Here is a 20,935-nt window from a genome sequence, read left to right as displayed (position 1 = left end):
AGTTCTAGGCACAGCCAAGATACTGCGCAGAACCCTCAAGCTCCCAGGCCTCTGGTAGAGGACCCGGGCTCAGAGGATGAAAGAGAGACCACCCGCGGAGGGTGAGAAGTTGTTGAGATGGATGTAAATATTTTTGGATGTTTATTGTAAGTTTGCACAACTTTGCTAATTCATTTGGGACAGTATTTAATTTAGCTATGTTAAACTTATATGTACATGTTTACAAAGACGGTGAAAGTGATGTATTCCTTTTTGTTTGTATTTTAGTTTCACACTTCCTTGGAGTCAATAAACCTGTGGATAAAAGGTCAACTTTCCTCAGAGTCTTGATATAAGGAAGAGTTTAGCTGTACTGTCTAGTTGCATTTCATATGGCGAAGGCAGTATAATTAATCTTATATATCTGTATAATTGAAAGGAACTGGATCTCTGTGCCTTAACTGTGGACGGTCACTTCCATTGGGTTGTTGACTTTGCAGCAATCCCTCTTATTATGCTTGCATTCAGAGGAAAAACTTGGTACTTTTTCCTCTGAATGCTAGGTAGTTTTTCCTCTGAATGCAACAGGAAGAAAATTCCAGCAGAACCAGACCTGGCTCAGTGTGAACAGCCATCTGCCAGGATTGACTGGGAGTTTGAGAAGACAGATTATACACACAAAAAACAGAAGCACAGATCCAGGTGTACTTTCTAAGTTAAAGAAAAATAAAAAGTTAATGGCAACTGTAGGTCCTTTAGCTTTGTCTAGGAAAGAGACATGGCTAAACACTGAAAGAAAGGGCCAAGTGTGTAAAACCTGACCTTTCTGAACTACTTTTGAGGTTTAGTTTTAAATTCTTCAGGTACTGCTAGAAAAATGCTGCAGTAGACACAAGTTCACAAGTGGATTAAGTGGTTAGTGAAGATGACCAACAGATTAGTTATAAAGAGATTTAGTCAGAGGGGTGGGAGTTTATTTTTTTAAGAGACAGACAAGATTTGAGATGAGAACAAGGGATCACCTGGTCTGCCAACTATCTGCCACTGGAGTAAAAAGACTGGCAAGCAAAATGTAAGGAGTGTGGTGGAGGTGCTTTCTGTGCTTTCCATCTTGCACATTGCAAATAAAAACAAATAAATAATAAGCAAAATTGCATCTTCTGAGATGAGTTTGTAAATAGGTATTTATGATCAGCTTTGTACAAAACAAGCTATTGGTTAACAGAGTAAATCAGGCTTTGATTTACTTGAAAATCATCACACTTGACTTTAGAAACCACAATCAATAGCTCGAAGCGACTTTGGAGTTGTTCTGATCCCTGGTGAGAAATGGATATTGGGATCAATAAATTCCCAGCTACTCCGCAGAAGTAATGAGACGAGTTGAGAGGCATGGAGGGATGGTACAAAAATATCTCTGCAGAGGAGAAACACAAGTACCACTTGGTTAAAGCTTCCACTAAACAGAATACGCTTCCCTAACTTTCTGGATCAGTCAAGGAAAACATTCCCTCCAGCAACTGTTTCCTTCCAAGTGATTGTTGTGCAGACCCACATGACCTTTACTGAGGTGATTATACAGGCTGAAGAGGAGACGAGACTACATAAATATTTCAGTCCAACTTGGTGACAAATAAGACGCCACATAAACCAATTCTAAACACTGCCTCAACATCCAGCATCTTTAGCTCATGGAATATAGCCAGACGTCTTACACAACGTTATGTGGTAATGGATTGCACCATTCACTCTTATGAGTTTAAAAAGAGTTTTCATAAACACTCCTTCATACAATTTTAACAAGTTGTCATGTTCCCATTTTTATCAGACTAGAGGTATGAATAAATGACAATGTCGATGTGATGTTTTTTTCTACATCTAAAATTATTACTGAAAGGCCTTAGCTCTAAGTAAGATAAGGCCTGACATATGCCTTAGAATATTACCTTGCTAGTATTCTGTGCATCTTAGACTTAAAAATAACATTTTGACACTTGTTAAACAGCTAAATGTTTGAGCTGCTTAAAGTTTCAGTTGCTCTTTAGTTGACAATAGGTACTACATGGAAAGCAATCAAAAGGCTAAAGAAATGTGGGGGTTTTTTGGACTTTGTTTTTTTTTAACTCAGCAAACAGCACATTTTTTGTTAAAAAGCAATCCTTGACAGGAGTTCTAGGTCTGAGGTGCTTTGTGTATAGAGAGACTCTCTGTAAACACAGCGGATGCACGTGCAACTTGACTGTAGAAAGAGCCAGGTGGGCCTTTCAATTCTCACTGGTTACCATTACTACCCGCATTGATTTTAACACTGGCTAGCATGTTGTCAGCGTACTACAACTGTTTATTGCAGTGTGATAAAATAAGTTATTCTACCAAATTGACATTAGTGAATGAGATGCGTCTTAATGACCCATAAGTGTTAAATGCAGTGATGATAATGAGAAAATTGACATATTGCTAACTAAGGTCCGAGGGCCTTGGACATTAGTTAGCAATATTAAAGCAATTTGTTCAAAGTAACATCATCAGCTCTCAATGAAATATGTCGAGTCCCTCTAAATAAGAAAAAGCATATACATGGTGAGCAATAAGCCTCCCTGGCAAGCAGGGGAGTCGCCAGGAATCGTGGGCCCCCTGACAAAAAATTTGTTTGGGCCGCTGCTGTTGCAATTTTTTGAGTCTATTTGACCCATAACAAGCGTCACAATTTTAAAGGCTTGCATATGCCTTGCTTTCTTTGGTTCAATACTGATAATTAGCACAATATTTACTGCTCATGAATTTAACATCCAGTATGCAAGTAGGTTGCTTAAATTTTTTCTGTTTTAGATTACTGAAATGTCTCTCTCCACAAGCAGTCAAAAGCAACGTACAACTACGCATGAAGCAATCCAGACTTCTCAAAAATGCTGTGTAGTTGCATTTCATTCAAGCTGCAGTACATAACTTTAATAAAAAAAATGTTTTCTCCATATTTGTTAAACCTGTTACAATGTCGTAGCAGTTTGTTATGAGACAGATAATCTGTGAAAACAATCAGTCTCCTCCATCTCCTTCCTGAATTACTATTACTGGTTAAAGCAATGCACCGTTCTGACCAAAAACAACCAATCAGAACTAGTAGGACGCTCTTAGCACTGTCAATTAGCCTCATTCACTCACTGCTAAATGTGCTAATGGTGGAGAAACAACTTATTACTAGAAACCGTTTACTGGTAGCTATGCTAACTAAACTGAGCATTCACAGTTTGAATCTGCACAGCTCTGTGCTATGCTAGCTGCAGTACAGCACAAATCGAGGTGGAGGAAGAATGAGCAACACCACATGAGATTATGATTGACAGCACTAAAACTCTCCTGCCACTGACTGGTTGTTTCTAGCACTGGGAGAAAGCAGAGGAAATAGATTTTTCACAGATTACCTCTCATACCATACTGTCACAACATAATGACAGTTTTAACAAATATGTGAAAAAAATATTTATATAAAAGTGACATACTGCAGCTTTAATTTCATTCAGGAGAGGATGGGTCAGGAGGAACGTGGGTTAGAGCTGCTGCTGACTGACTCATCTGTTAAGTGGTAAAAGGTACAAGTTAAATATAGGAATATGTTGACAAAGTTGGTTTCTAATTCTAGCTTCCGATAGCTAAGGGCGATTCCACCTAATTTTTCACTACCTTCCGCATCTTTAATCAACTCTAGTTTAAAAACTACTACACCTAGACACTTGAAACCTGGACTAGATTATTCTCCTCTTCAAGCTGGATATTTAAAACCATGTTTGGGATTTGTGAAAGGTTTTTCTGATTTGTGAAAACTCAAAAAATTTCAATTTTCACTATTTTTTTGCATCTGGATCACACTAGAACTGCTCTAATTAAAAAGCTACTACACCTAGACTCTTCAAACCTGGACTGAATTATTCTGCTCTAATAGCAGAATATTTAGAGCCATTTGTGATTTGTGAAACTTTTATCTGATTTGTGAAACTTCAATAAAGGTTGATTTTACCACTTTTTTGCATCTGGGTTGCACTAGAACTGTTCCAGCTCCAAAACTACAACACCTAGAAACTTCAAACCTGCTGTTACGGCCCCTGGTCTCTTGAGGGTGGCAGGCTCCCTTCTTGTTATGCAGGTTCAGCTGTGAGAGCACACCTTCCTGATTGGCTGCCTGGAGGCTGTAGGAAAGCAGCTATGCCATTGGACCAGCAGAGGATTGCCAAGCCAATCAGATGGCTTGGCAATCCCACCTGCACCATATAAAAGGCTCCTGAATCCATTCCTCTAGTGGGGCAGCTATTTTGAAGAGGTTTTGTGAAGCTGCCTCCTCTTGTTTGGTAGTTGCAACTGCTTTAGGCAGGTTTTAAGCTAGTTAGGCCCGAGCAGCTAAGCGCTGCGAGAGCCTATTGAAACNATGGATGGATGGATGGAAATAAGGGCAACGGAATAGGGTTGCCCTTATTTCCATCCATGTTTTTATTTTAAAAAAAAAGAACTTCATATTTAGCATGCAAAGGACAAATAACATTTCTTCCTATTTTGGTTACAATTAGAGGGAAAATGAAGATGTAGCTGCATCCATCAAGGCTGGTGATAAACTAAGCCTTCAGAAATTAAAAATCCAGCGGGTTAAATGGGAGGCAGAGACGATGTGCTAAAATTCAAACCTCTAACAACTGCAGACGCCGCAAAGCTGCGTGCAGGAATGTCGCAGGGTGAAAAGAGAGCTGACCTGCGCTTGTGGCAAGTTGCAAATTATTTCATTGCCTAAATAGTTTACATAGTTAGAATAATATATTCTTGCCTGCGTTCTTAAGGTGACCTGTGCGGTAGAGTAGCTGCTGACGCAATGTGAAATCGATTGATAATCCCTGCAGCAGAACGCCCCTCAAATCAAGGATTTTGGCTTTACTGATGAACAGGTTTATTTGGGAGTAAACCCTGAGTTTCACCGTAAGAGTTGTTGCACAAACACAAACACAAAAAGACCATATAAGATACAAACACGCTCACTGCTAACAACATCAATTGATTCGGTAACACTTTATTTGAAGGGGTGTGCATAAGACTGACATGACACTGTCATAAACGTGACATAACATCTGTCATGAACATAAAGAAGTCTTTATGAATGTTTATGACTGTTGTCATGAAGTGTCATTCGGTAAATAATGACACTTTTAAAGCAAAGTTGCTCTAAAAGTTGCATTGAAAGTCCATTAAAAATGCCAACTTTACATTAAATTATCATAATTTATAAAATCATGCATGAAATATGTCGAGTCCCTCTAAATAAGAAAAAGCATATACATGGTGAGCAATAAGCCTCCCTGGCAAGCAGGGGAGTCGCCAGGAATCGTGGGCCCCCTGACAAAAAATTTGTTTGGGCCGCTGCTGTTGCAATTTTTTGAGTCTATTTGACCCATAACAAGCGTCACAATTTTAAAGGCTTGCATATGCCTTGCTTTCTTTGGTTCAATACTGATAATTAGCACAATATTTACTGCTCATGAATTTAACATCCAGTATGCAAGTAGGTTGCTTAAATTTTTTCTTTGTTTTAGATTACTGAAATGTCTCTCTCCACAAGCAGTCAAAAGCAACGTACAACTACGCATGAAGCAATCCAGACTTCTCAAAAATGCTGTGTAGTTGCATTTCATTCAAGCTGCAGTACATAACTTTAATTAAAAAAAATGTTTTCTCCATATTTGTTAAAGCTGTTACAATGTCGTAGCAGTTTGTTATGAGACAGATAATCTGTGAAAACAATCAGTCTCCTCCATCTCCTTCCTGAATTACTATTACTGGTTAAAGCAATGCACCGTTCTGACCAAAAACAACCAATCAGAACTAGTAGGACGCTCTTAGCACTGTCAATTAGCCTCATTCACTCACTGCTAAATGTGCTAATAGTGGAGAAACAACTTATCATTACAAGAAACCGTTTACTGGTAGCTATGCTAACTAAACTGAGCATTCACAGTTTGAATCTGCACAGCTCTGTGCTATGCTAGCTGCAGTACAGAACAAATCGAGGTGGAGGAAGAATGAGCAACACCACATGAGATTATGATTGACAGCACTAAAACTCTCCTGCCACTGACTGGTTGTTTCTAGCACTGGGAGAAAGCAGAGGAAATAGATTTTTCACAGATTACCTCTCATACCATACTGTCACAACATAATGACAGTTTTAACAAATATGTGAAAAAAATATTTATATAAAAGTGACATACTGCAGCTTTAATTTCATTCAGGAGAGGATGGGTCAGGAGGAACATGGGTTAGAGCTGCTGCTGACTGACTCATCTGTTAAGTGGTAAAAGGTACAAGTTAAATATAGGAATATGTTGACAAAGTTGGCATTTTTAATGGACTTTTAATGCAGCTTTTAGAGCAACTTTGCATTAAAAGTGTCATTATTTACCGAATGACACTTCATGATAACTGTCATAAACATTCATAAAGACTTCTTTATGTTCATGATAGGTGTTATGTCATGTTTATGACAGCGTCATGTCAGTCTTATGCACACCCCTTCAAATAAAGTGTTACCACTGAATTCAAAAACTATACCGTATTTAATTACAATAAAGCAAAAATCACAATTCCAACTGATAAATATTAGAAATATCTTAGTTACAAAATAAACATACCTTGTCCCTCTATCAAGGGGGCCGCTAATAAGATACATTTTATAACTGTCGCCACTTATCTTTCGTTCCTTCTGTTGCCAAGCTGCCGCTACACAACATAAACAGCGGAAGTTCTCTCATCAAAATAAAAGCATTAAATTCATAAACCAGAAGTCAACTAACAAAATAAAGGCAATAAGCGCTAAAAAGGAACATACCAAATAAGGAGCTTAAGCTGGGATTATTTACAATCCCTCTGGAGGCTTCAGTTGGTTCTGCATAAAGGATTCCACTCAAATCATTATGTATATCTAACCTTTGAAAAAAACTGATCTATAAAATAAGACTCCATGTTTACAACCATGGTTACAAGAAGTAACTTCAGTCTACTGAAGTTAATTACTTAGAGAAGGCAAAAAATCCTGGATGTAAACATTGACCCTGTGGGTTTGCTGTTCCCCAGCTCTGGAACAAACTGTCTGAAAAAATGAGATGTACACAAACTATTGGCTCCTTTAAATCAGAATTAGAAAAGTAACTTTATTATAGCTTACCCTCAAATTTTTCTAATTTCCAACATGTTTTAAAACATTGTTGTTTTAAAACACTGAAAGTTTGTCACTTCAGTGTTTTTTAAGCTTTTTGATGAACCAAATATTCTTTTGATAGGGTTGTTGTTTCTTTGCGTTTTTCCTGTAAAGCACTTTGAATGACCCCTTGTATAACACCAATAACATGGCATGGCCCAGGTAATGTGCAAGTTGGACTGAGATGTGTTACCGGCAAACATTTAATATTAATCAATTTTGATCAGATTCAGGGACAAAAAATCTTGATGAGAACATCAGAAGTAGGAACTAAAGAAAAAACAAATGATCTTCTTTACAGCCATAAAGAATAATAGGGTGAGAGGATAAAAAAGCAGACATGTTTGTATTTAATTTTACAGATGCAGTTTAATACAAATTCTACCTTTCTTTAGTTTCCTGCACTGCAAAAATAAAATATTTCCAAAAAAGAGAGAGGAAGGCCTCAAATGCAGAAGTGTAAACTTTAACCTACAAAAATGTTGCAGGCATATATCTGACTACCTAGCAGGACTCTGCGCTGAGAGGAGCGAGACGCAGTGGCAGAAACCAAATAATACACAATAAGCCTGCATATTGACTTGATGCAGGAGGAGAAAAGAAAACGACACTGATGGGCTGCAGATGTACACAGCATAAATCCAGCAAACAGGCTTCAACATGCACATGCTGTCAACATGCCACGCAGGTCTATTGTAAAAACAAAGCTGAGTGTTACACGGAGCAGAGGCAGACCAAGCACACATATATTTACAGCATGTAAATAATGTAAACAGGACCACAGACACATTGAAGAAGAATTAACACGCAAGACAGTGACACCGAGGAGGAAACTGGAGCAGCACTCTCACATATGGTAGCCTGGACAGAAATGTAGCAACATGCAGCAGCGCGGCTTTAAAGGAGCAACATCACCAGAAGAAATGTGCTGCTCTGTGCTCATTTCACAATAGATTATGATTTTAGACATGAACACAATGCGACTATTGATCAACAACAGCCACTTAAAAATAACGTCAGTGCTGGGTTGTGATAAATTATTTATGCACACACATGTCAATGTGACTCTATTAATATGTATATTTGACATAAAATTGAATTTAATAAAAAAAAAAAGTAAAACCATTCTGAATCCCCTCTTACTAGAACTTTGAAATGTACAGTCCTGCTCACAATTATTGGCACCCATGAAGTGTAAGTACATATCATGGAATATTTAACTGAAAGAAATTCATCAAGCGAAAAATTTACTACAGATAGCTTGTATTTGATACAAAACAGCAAATGATAAAGAACATTTAAAAAGATAAATATTATGAGGAAAACATAGAAAAACAATGTTTACCATGTCAACGGTATTGGCACCCTTTGTTGCAAATCAGTATGAAAACGCAATTCAGCTCACCTGTTGCAAATCACAAATAAGGATCACCTATGATGAACTGCCTCCACCCATGTGACATGATGAATTGACCAATGATTGATCATGTTGGTATTTTAAAAGCCACCTTCTTCTTGTGCGACAATGGTACAGACAAAGGAGATGCCTGAGGACAACACAAATTTTATTATTTGCAAGCACAAGAGGGTATAAAGCCATCTCCAAAAACTTTCGTATTCCTGTTTCAACAGTGCATAATGTTATTAAGAAGTGTTCCAGGCATGGAACTATTAAGAACCTCCCTGGACGTGAGGGAAGAGAAAAAATGATGATAAAAGTCTTTGACGGTTGGTGTGAATGGTGGAAAAAACACCACATCAACATCTAAAGACATGAAGACCAACCTGGAACATCCATCCATCCATCCATCCATCCATCCATTTCCTTCCGCTTATCCGGGGTCGGGTTGTGGGGACAGCAGCTTCAGAAGGGAGGCCCAGACTTCCGGTCATGACCCAAAGCTCATGACCATAGATGAGGGTGGGAATGTAGATCGACCAGTAAGTCGAGAGCTTCGCTTTTTGACTCGGCTCTCTCTTCACCATGACGGACCGGGACAGCGCCCGCTTCACAGCAGACGCTGCCCCAATCCGCCTGTCGATCTCCCGCTCCCTTCTTCCCTCATTCGTGAACAAGATCCCCAGATACTTAAACTCCTCCACTTGAGGCAGGACGACCCCCCTGACCCGGAGAAGGCACTCTACCCTTTTCCGGCTCAAGACCATGGCCTCAGATTTGGAGGCACGGATCCTCATCCCGCCACTTCACACTTGGCCGCGAACCGTTCCAGCGAGAGCTGCAGATGACGATCTGATAAAGCCAACAGGACCACATCATCCGCAAAAAGCAGAGATGTGATCCTAAGGCCACCAAAACGGATCCCCTCAACACCTCGGCTGCACCTAGAAATTCTGTCCATGAAAGTAATGAACAGAATCGGTGACAAAGGGCAGCCTTCGCGGAGTCCAACCCTCACCAGAAACAGGCCCGACTTACTGCCAGCAATGTGGACCAGACTCCGACACCGGTCATACAGGGACCTGACAGCCTGTATCAAAGGGCCCGGTACCCCATACTCCCGGACTACCCCCCACAAAGCCCCCCTAGGAACACGGTCGAACGCCATTTTCAAGTCCACAAAACACATGTAGACTGGTTGGGCGAACTCCCATGCACCCTCCAGGACCCTGCTGAGGGTGTAGAGCTGGTCCAGTGTTCCACGACCAGGACGAAAACCACACTGCTCTTCCTGAATCCGAGGTTCGACTATCCGACGGACCCTCCTCTCCAGGATCCCTGAATAAACATTACCAGGGAGACTTAAGAGTGTGACCCCCAGGTAATTGGAGCACACCCTCCGGTCCCCCTTTTTGAACAGGGAGACCACCACCCCAGTTTGCCAATCCAGGGGAACTGCCCCCGATGTCCATGCCATATTGCAGAGTCGCGTGAGCCAACACAACCCTACAACATCCAGAGCCTTAAGGAACTCCGAGCAGATCTCATCCACCCCCCGGGGCCCTGCCACCGAGGAGCTTTGTGACCACCTCGGCGACCTCGTCCCCAGAGATTGAAGAGCCCAACCCAGAGGCCCCAGGCTCAGCTTCCTCAACAGAAGGCATGTTGGTGGGATTGAGGAGGTCTTCAAAGTATTCTGCCCACCGGCCCACAACATCCCGAGTTGATGTCAGCAGCACACCATCCCCACTATAAACAGTGTTGGTGCTGCACTGCTTCCCCCTCCTAAGACGCCAGATGGTGGACCAGAATCGCCTCGAAGCCGTGTGGAAGTCTTTCTCCATGGCCTCTCCAAACTCCTCCCACGTTTTTGCCTCAGCGACCACCCAAGCCGCATGCCGCTTCGCCCGCTGGTACCCATCAGCTGCTTCTGGAGTCCCACAGGCCAAATAGGCCCGATAGGACTCCTTCAGCTTGACAGCATCCCTCACCGAAGGTGTCCACCAACGGGTTCGAGGGTTGCTGCCGCGACAGGCACCAACAACCTTGCAGCCGCATCTCCAAAAAGCCTCGGCAATGGAGGCACGGAACATGGTCCACTCAGACTCAATGCCCCCCATCTCTCCTGGAACTTGTTCGAAGTTCTGCCGGAGATGGGAGTTAAAGCTCCGTCTCACAGGGGACTCCGCCAGACGTTCCCAGCAGACCCTCACTACACGTTTGGGCCTGCAGTTGATGGGTACCGGCTTCCTCCTCCACCACTGGAGCCAACTCCCCACCAGGTAGTGGTGAGTGGACAGCTCCGCACCTCTCTTCACCTGAGTGTCCAAGATATATGGCCGCAGATCCAATGAAACAATGACAAAATCGATCGTTGAACTGCGGCCTAAGGTGTCCTGGTGCCAAGTGCACATATGGACACCCTTATGCCTGAACATGGTGTTAGTGATGGACAACCCGTGACGAGCACAGAAGTCCAACAACAGAACACCACTCGAGTTCAGATCAGGGGGGCCGTTCCTCCCAACCACACCCCTCCAAGTCTCACTGTCATTGCCCACGTGAACGCCAGATCCAAAGTTATTTTTCTTCATAAGGGGTCTTCAGGTTGCGCTTTGTCTGGTTCCTCAGCTAGGAGACCCCTAGGTAGGGTCTGTCTTGGGTGACCCTACCAGGGGCATAAAGCCCCAGACAGCATACGTCCTAGGATCATTGCGACACTCAAACCCCTCCACCATGATAAGGTGGCAGCCCAAGGAGACCTGGAACAGTCTGGTGTAATTGTTTCAACAAGTACCATACGCCGCACACTAAACATCCACTTTATGGGTGGAAGCCAAGGAAGACCGAAAGAGAACCTGAACAAATCTCAAGCCTTCTGGAACAATGTTTTATGGACAGATGAAACAAAAGTGAAACAGTTTAATAATTCCCACAAACAGTATGTTTACAGGCGGCGCAATGAAGCCTTTAAGGAAATGAACACCACACCAACAGTCAAGCATAGTGGAGGATCCATAATGTTGTGGGGCTGCTTTGCAGCATCTGGTACTGGAGGCCTTGACCGTATCACAAGGATCATGAAATTCAGAAGATTATCAAGCAATTCAAGAGCAAAATTTCTTGCCCAGTGTAAGGAAACTTGGTCTGAAGCAAAGATCCTGGGTCCTCCAGCAAGATAAAGACCGAAAGCACACCTCCAAAAGCAAGCAAAAATGGTTAAAAGGGAAAAAAATGGACCGTTTAAAAATGAGCCCTGAGGCCAGCAATGAGTCCTAGCAACGAAACTAGCAGAAGGTGCAGGTGTGTGTCTGTGTCTGGTCTGAATTATTGGTAAAAAAATGTTTGTTCTTTAAGTGTAGTTACTCAGTAGGTAAAGAATCCAGAAATATTACTCAAGTGAGAGTAACTATGCTTCACAGTAAAATAACCCAAGAAAAAGTAAGGTCAGCATAGTAAAAGTAGTGGTTTAAGTAATTTTTTTCCAAAAAGTTACTCATGTAAATGTAACTAAGTAAATGTAACTAGTTAATACCCACATCTGCTCGTGACTAGTTTTGTTGAAGAATGAGATGTTGTGAGGTGCTTCTTGAGATTCAAGTTTCTTATAACCGAATCAAGAATGACGAGTAATTGCATAAATTACTCGTCACATTTGGATTTGTGTCTTTTACCTCAAACAAAAGTGACATCTGTACCTTCAGTGCTACTTTAGACTATCTGGGCTCCCACACTCCACAACTGTCTGACATTTTCGTGCTCTTCTCTGTTTCTGTATGAACACCTGCACAAACCTGCCTCTGATTGGCTTGTAACGACTACTTCCTCAACCAATCAGCAGCACCCTTATTGCTCCTGGTCAGATCTGCTTCAACCTTCTGGGTACTGAATTAAAATAACATATTGCTTTTTATTGTCAGGATCGGCTTTGTGACGATGGAAGAAGTATTTTATTGAATTTCTTGTAACTTAAAAAATAACAGTTAGTAGTACTGTTATTTATTTTAATGCTATTATTCCCATTACTGTCTGTCGATGTCAATCCCAACATTGGGGCTGGATATTAGCACCCACCACTTTCCAAATGCAGGTACATTAGTGAAGATGCCAGTAAAGTCACAGTGCCAGCTTTGGAGTTCAAACAAGAAGACAACATTTAAGTTTTATGGCTGACCTGTTGTGGGAAGCATCGTCACTGAGGCGTCATTAAACTCTATAAATGCCATTATTAATAGAAAAGAGACAATATTTTCCTTCATTTCCTGAACAATTTTCTCTTCTCATACTTATCCAAATCTGGAAAATTCTGTAATATTCTTAACTTTTCCATTTAGCGGGAAGCTTTACTGTACCGCTCAGTAAAATCAAAACAAAGGTTTTTCATGAATGAACCAGCTGTCACTTAAACTGGTGATCCAATTTTTTAACTGCTCATGTTTTAGAGAAAAAAACAACAACAACAAAACAACACTTTTTCTACAATAAAGAAAGCCTGTGTTTGGCAAAATCTAGGTTTTCAATAAAACAAAATATGGGAAAAAGTGGAAGCTTTTTGGTAGTTTTAATTTAACTTGAATCTAAAGTTGTAGATATATTTACATTGGAACCAACCAAGAGAAAAGGCATTCAGAACATCTCTGCTCCCTGGAGTATAGCAGAGGGTTTGTTACAGCTTCCTCCATTTTTTGTGGTCAGACATTTTCTCTAAAATGTAAACTAAAGAAACAAAAGATTCCTCCTGCTTCTTTAAATTCCACATACTTTCCATTGAAGTCACTGCTAAGAAAAATTCCATTAAGTTGAGTGTTTCTTTAATTTCTGGAGTGTTCACCCTTCTTCTCTAGGACTCCTCCAAACAAATGGAAAAGCAATCAAAACCCCAGTAAGAGAGTTATTATTCCTCATCAGGATGGCTCTACCATAATGGAAAAAATTAACCTAACCGTAGCTGGGTAGCAGATACCAAAACCACCACTTTAAGGGCATGCAACTGTAAAATCAGATGTAAGGATTCCTCTTCAGTACAAAAAAAACAAAGAATAGACCACTGTTGTGTGGCAAAAAGTCCTTCCCCCACAGTTAATACTCTGCTGTGGCTTATTAAGCTCTACTGAGAGCGGAGAATCTGGCCCTTAGATGTTTTACTCCTCTCTCATGATTTAAAATTGTCTGTTTCATAAGGCCAGTGAGACTGTGCTGCTTCTGTAGGGAGTAAGAAAATGCTGTGCAGGAACATCCTTGCTGAATCAAAATGATCTGCAAGGAAGATTGTATCTATTAGAGGAAAAAGCTATTCATATAAACCTGGTCCTATGAAAAAAAGGACTACTGTTCTTGTAAAAATTATCAAACCACTTCAATCGAATCTGATAACATGAAGTAGGTCGGAAGATCTCCAAAAGCAAAACATCATGATGTGACCTAAGGAAATTAATAAACAAATGAGAAAGTCATTGACATGTAGCAGTCATTTCTGTCGTTGCTGTGCCAGTTAGGCTGGTCCCATGAAGGGATGTTGACTGGGGATAAGTTCCACATTTAGATGACGTTTAGAATCCACTGTATTTGTCATGCCAGGCCACTATATGGTGCTGTAAGTTTAACATGTCGTAGCAATTCTTAATGCCTCATGGGTCTGTGTTCAGTATCTGCAAAAGTGCTCCTCCATCACCAATAAACCAAGTACTCATGAAACTCATATTTTCTGTATCAGAAGTTGTGTTAAATCAAGCAAATTAATGAAGTCGCTATTTTTTTTTTTTTATTTTTTTTATTATCTGCATGTGCATGTGTTGAATAAACCCTACAGCCATGCATTCTGCACATGTGCGCTCTCACACTTGTGGAGTACTTCCAGAAAGGTTTCACTCTGAGACCTGGTTTCCAGAGTGCCAGTGTCAGAGACTCTAATCACTGAAGTGGTGTAACCAAGCAAATGGATTGCAACTAAAATGTTATAGTTTCACTGAAAATCAGCCCTGTGTGAATAGGACCTATAAACACTGCAGGTGATTTAGGTCCTACATCAACTAAGGCAACTAGTTGCTAAAGAACTATTCCATGGAAGAGTTTCCTAGACAAAAGACACAGCTGAACAAAAAGGCAAGCAAAAGATAAAAAAAAAAAATATCAAAAAGATCTCCAAGACTTCGGAAAATATTCTGTGGATTGATGATACACCTTGACAGAAAGTGTGTATCCTGCTACATCTGCTGTAAAACTAAGATAGCATTTGAGAAAAAGAATATATCCTATCTACATTTTGATGTAGCACCTGGATAACATGTTGTAATGGATGGAATCATCTTCTGATCTCTAGGAGGAAATTCTGAAGTAGAATGTCAGCTAGGTTTGCTTCAGATTATTTGGTTTACACAGCAGGGCAATAACCCAAAGCATAAGGCAAGTTCACTTCTGAATGGCAGCGTTATTACCAGCTCATATGATGAAATCATAAGTAGAAAGAAATTCTCTAGATATAGCTGACATCTGTTCTTAAATACTAAAAAACATTTTACCCATTTTAAAGTGTAGAAACTGAAACTGCCACTAAAACCAGTGTTTTTGAAATCCCCTGACGTGAGTGTATAAGGCCAAGAATTTCCCCTGTTTAGCTTATTGATTTATTTCTCTGAAATAACATAAGGAACATGTAGAGTAATGGAACACCATGACCCTGTAGCTGTGAACTGTGAAACCGGTTCACACAGAACAGACTTTAGCAGCATCCCTGAACTCAATAAGATAAAGTTACAGCGCTGGCTGAACAGAGGATAAACACATACTTCAAGGTTCACACACTGGGCATCGGCTTTTATTGAGGTGATATCATTGAGAACTAAGACATCTTGTCTGTCATGTTTGCTGGGGAAAATGAGTAATGTGGACCATAAAAATCTCCTTGGCTACACAGATAGGAGGACTAAATCCAGATATCTGGAGAGAGTTCTGGAGTTCCTACCTGGGAGTAAAGAAAATCAGCCAAAAATGTTTGGACAGTGCTCCAGTGGGGGAGAGGTAAAACTATGAAAAAAAGTCACTGGGAAGACATTGTGTGTGTGTATAGTGAAATTCTGAGTTTCACTTCTTACAGAGCTGATTATCAAAAGTATCTTAAAGGAACAGAGTCCTGCATTTTCCACATTTCCAGTCTATGCAGTGGCTCTAATTCTGCACCATTTTACTAGTAAGACTTTACTGACTGGTGTTGCACTCAATGGAAACAGCAGTCTGTTTTCTTAAAGCTGCAGTATGTAACTTTTATAAAAACTATGCTTTTTTTTTACATATTTGTTACAACTGTCAATGTCAAAACATAGCTCAGTCAGAAACAACCAATCACAAACGGGGAGAAGGTCTTAACACCGTCAACCAATCCCCCTCATCTCTGCTTCACTACAACTAGTTCCCCACACTGGAGCCTACGGTAAATGCTAAGGCTAGTTAGCATGGCCACAGATAACATCAGGTAAACAGTTCTTCTGTTTACAACAACGATAATATGCTTCTTCACCATTAGCCTAATGAGCAGCACATACATGAGCCTGACTGAGCGCAAAGACCCTACCTCTAGCTGTGACTGGATGTGTCTGACCAAGCGGTATATGTCTGCAGATAGTAGTAGGATTACAGAGAAAAGGCAGAGGAGCTTGATTGTTTTTACAGATTATCAAGTTATAGTGACATTATGATGTCAAATTTAGGTTCAGACAAGGTTAGAGATCAACTGGAAGATTTGTGTTGTCTTCCTCTTCCCCACAGAAATACAGAGGTCACTAAAAGTTCACTTAGTTCAAATGCATCAGTGTCTGAGTGAACAGCGTAAAGGAGAGTGATTCATTCATTCACTTTCTGAAGATTGACAACTTTCAGAGAAAGATTCTCTTGAAATAGACAGAAGGCTGACAGTTATTTATTTAATTTTTTTTTAATGCCAATGTTACGGTTTCAGGAAAAAGAAATGCCTAATTGAGTCGGGTAATACGCAGCATGAGTCATAAACCACCAAACAGCAGCTATCATTTCCATTCCAATTTATACTGCTTTACAACTAAAAGACCGACTGCCAAACCAGGATCCAACATCTTTCCACCAAACTGTGCTCTGAAAGCTAAACCCGCCACTGTTAAATATTGAAAAATTGCAGCAAAGTGGGCGGAGCCTAGAGACACGACCAAGTTTGGGGGTAAGTGGAGGGGATGAATGGGTCTGTGATCAGGATGAAAAAAGCAGTGCTTTTTTACTATATTTATCGATTTTTCTGACTCCTCTAGTGACTTTTTTCAAAACTACTGATAAATCTAACGATTCTTATTCTGTGCTGATGTAGACTTTTATGGTGACAGCATTCTGCAGCTTGGTTACAGGCAGCCTGTCTGTCCTCAGAGAGCAGCAAGAGCAGCCATTAGCTTCTCTTGCTTCCTCAGCACTACAGTCAGTCTGACACAGTCATCAGTTCAACACCATACCTTCACCAATAGTCAGAGCAGAGCAAACCCATTCCATCACACATTTCTAAAGCTGAATAACACTATCGATCAATGCTCACCAGACGCCATGGCAATGCTCGCTACTCCAACTCCTGACCACTAGGTATGGGACAGGAGGGGAAGGAGAACTGTGCTTCTTTTATCTCAAAACGCGGGTTTGTGGCAAAGTTGTACCAAGCCAAACTGCTACAGCCAAGAGGAGAATTCAACTGTTTGAATAAAGAGGTCAATCATGAGATGGTTTTAGGCAAACTAATTGGACAAAACTTAAGGGTCAAAATTTGCACAGAAACATAAATATAGAACCCTCATCAACCTATTAAGACAGTTTACTTTGGATTTTTTATTTTTACCAATGCACTCTTCAAGTTGTTGTATTTCAGAGAGATATCAGCCTTCCCAGTGCCTATCATCTTGTTTTACACCTTGTATCTTCTTCCGACTTTAAATTCAGATCAACTTCCAGAATAGATGATTGAAATAAAAATGAGTTTTTGAAAATATGTTTCTGTCATTTGTTATTTCTTTTTAAGAAAGGAAAATAATTGTTAAAAATCTAAGTAAAACTGGTTAGCAGATTTGGTATGAAAAACATATTATTAGGCTATATCACATAGCCCTAGGTGGTATGCTCAATGTAATAAATAATAGCACATTGCCTCTCCTAATACAATGGTCACTCATGGCAGAAAGGCTAAGAAATGAAATTTAAAAGCTTTTCTTATGAATAAATTCAACAGGACAACAATCGGATAGACAGATAAAAGTTTTACAAAACCTGAGAATACAACTTGTCTACAACATTCTTATTGCTGCTTTGCTAAATGGTACCTTAAAAATATTCTGCAAGATTTAATTTTAGTGAACTATTTAATCTGTCTTTCATAAAACAGATTAAATTGACAGTAAATTGACAGTAAATTATTCTCAAAGCAATAGCTTAGCACTCACCCTCCTGGTGTTGTCCAATACTCTGGGGTCCGGCTGCCCGTAGTTGGGGGGGTTGGCGTGCGGGTCATAGCCCAGTCTGGAAAGCATGGGAGCGATGACAGCCATGTCCCTCACCACATCAGGTGGGATCTTTCCCACCCATTTAGACAAGGCTTCCACGTTTACTGGCTTAATGACTTGGTCTGTGGACCTCTCCACTCTAAAACAAAAAATACAAATGCTGATTTTAGTTGAGAATCACAGACTTTATTCTGAGGTTGTCTGGCAGTAAATATGTACTGTGTAGTAAAAGTAACATGTTTGTTTTATTAGATTTTCTTCTTTTTTTTTTTTACTTTGTAGCAGCAACAAAGGAAATCCTAGACTGGACACAAACAGATTTAATACCACTGAACATCAAAACTTTAAAACTCAAAAAAGGCAAAAGACAGATCCAGCAGAGGAAAAGCTTTGAAAATCTTCAATGTCAGTGAAAAAAAAACATGGCTTTACTTTTTATCTCCAACCTCTAAAACAAATACCTGCTGAGGTCCAAATCTGCAAGTCTACAGATACAAGATAATGCTTGTAGGGAAGTATAAGTTCATGTTTATTTATATAAACACATTTCAGCAACAAGGTAGTTCAAAGTGCTTTACATCATAAAAACATAAAAATACAAAGTCATAGAACAATGCATAGTCAATAATTAAAACATTACATTTTGTCTAGTGCCGTCATTACACATCAGAATGTTGATTAAAATTTTATTATTGATGTTTCAAAAGAAACTCTAAACAGGTGGGCTTTTAGTCTAGATTTAAATGCACTCAGTGTTTTCTGGAAGTTTGTTCCAGATTTGTGGTGCATAGAAGCTGAATGCCACTTCTCCATGTTTGGTTCTGGGGATTCAAAGCAGACCAGAACCAGAAGACCTGAGAGGTCTGGAAGGTTGATACCAGCAGCAGATCTTTAATGTATTGTGGTGCTAAGCCATTCAGTGATTTATAAACTAACAACAGCATTTTAAAGTCTCTTCTCTGAGCTCCAGGGAGCCCGAGGAAGGACTTTAGAACTGGGGTGATGTGCTCCATCTACCTGGTTTAAGTGAGAATGCGAGCAGCAAAGTTCTGGATCAGCTGCAGTTGTCTGATTTTTTTAAGCAGACCTGTGAAGACACTATTGCAGGAATGTGTGATATATACGGCATACGGCAAAAACGATAGAAATTTGGCTTACGATGGAGATCTGGAGTATACTAGCTAAACATGATAATGCTTGTTGATGACGTAACCAATCGGCAACAATGCAGAGCAAGCGGGAAGTAGCGTGGCCAAGTTTGTAAGGGAAGAGCTACCCAGATAGCACACGATGTTAAATCAACGTTGAAAAATAGTTAGAATCGTTGATTTTTGGTTGAAGTCGACAAATGATGGTGGATCAACCATCAAACAACCATCCAATCAAACCGTTGAAACTGTGTGATTGAATCAACGTTGTTTGGTGGTTGAAATCTGATGACTGAAATGCCGAAGTCTGATTAATGGTTGATTTTTGGTTGAAGTCGACAAATGACGGTGGATTAACCATCAAACAACCATCCACCTCTAGCCAATTAACTAACGTTGAAACTGTGTCAATGAATCAGTGTTGTTTTGTGGTTGAAATCTAATGACTGAAATGCCGATGTCTGATCAACATCTGATAAATGTTGAATCAATGTCAGCTGTTTTGCCGTACCCCTTCCCCTCCTCTGCTCCTCATCAGAGCTCTGAGTCAGAGCATTTCATTACTGAGTAGGGGTTATTAAATTTTAAATTAACCACTGTAAAGGATAGTGGGTGGTGATTCCTTTCTGTACATTTTCTTACTTGTTAATACAAATTCTTACTGACTGTTTGTGTGTGATATATTGACAAAAACATCTACAACATACTAAAAGGAGTGGAGCGGTCCACCCCCACCATTTACATGAGTGGGATGTCCTAAACACACAGCTGATTCGCTGTTGGCTTGTTGGCAAAATATGTTAATTCAATGTTGAATTAAGATCACAAAGGTTGAATGTATGGTTGAGGTCAACAACTGACGGTGGATCAACCATCCAACAATCACCCAACTCTAGCCAATTAACTAACATTGAAACTATGTCATTGAATCAATGTTGTTTTGTGGTTGATATCAAATAAATGAAATTTCAATGTCGAATCCAGTGTGTTTCAGCACTGGTCCTCCAGGCCCTACAAGTTTTAGGCAACCATTCAATTCTAGCCAATTAACATCCATTGATTGAAATGCCAACATCGAATCCAGTATTTTTCAGCACCGGTCCACCAGGCACACTGCCCTGCAAGTTTTAGGCATTTCCCTAATTCAGCACACATGATTTTAATTGACATCTGATTAACAGGGCTTTGCTGAACTGAAAACACGCAGGTCAGTTTGATTGAGGATAAGGTTTGGGGAAGAACTACCTAGATAGCACACGATGTTAATAAATGTTGAATTATTATCACAAAGGCTGCATGTATGGTTGAAGTCAAAAAATGACAGTAGATCAACCATTAAACAATCATCCTATTCTAACAGTTGAAACTGTGTCAATGAATCAGTGTTGTTTTGTGGTTGAAATCTAATGAATGAAATGCCGAGGTCTGATCAACGTCTGATCAATATTGAATCAATGTCAGCTGTTTTGCCACACACCTTCTTCCCCTCCTCTCCTCCTCATCAGAGCTCTGGGTCAAAGCATTTTATTACTGAGCAGGGGTTATCAGGTTTTAAATTAACCACTGTAGAGGATAGTGAGTGGTGATTCCTTTCTCTACATTTTTTTACTTGTTAATACAAATTCTTACTGACTGTTTGTCTGTGATATATTGTCACAAAAACATCTACAACTTACTA

At 40.1% G+C, this 20,935-nt stretch overlaps 1 protein-coding gene across 3 annotated transcripts in view; it reads right to left on the bottom strand.

Annotated features, from left to right (window-relative positions):
- tpst1 (tyrosylprotein sulfotransferase 1) overlaps positions 1-20,935 on the bottom strand; it is a 110,765-nt gene that overhangs the window by 6,413 nt on the left and 83,417 nt on the right. For all 3 annotated transcript variants that reach the window (XM_007565572.2, XM_007565571.2, XM_007565570.2), the window contains one exon: positions 18,050-18,248. In XM_007565572.2, the coding sequence (XP_007565634.1) occupies positions 18,050-18,248 (199 nt within the window). The remainder of the gene's footprint in view (positions 1-18,049; positions 18,249-20,935) is intronic.

The sequence above is a fragment of the Poecilia formosa genome, unplaced genomic scaffold, assembly GCF_000485575.1.
Source record: "Poecilia formosa unplaced genomic scaffold, Poecilia_formosa-5.1.2 Scaffold179, whole genome shotgun sequence".
Lineage (NCBI taxonomy): Eukaryota > Metazoa > Chordata > Actinopteri > Cyprinodontiformes > Poeciliidae > Poecilia > Poecilia formosa.
This window is presented reverse-complemented; position numbering and strand designations above follow the sequence as displayed.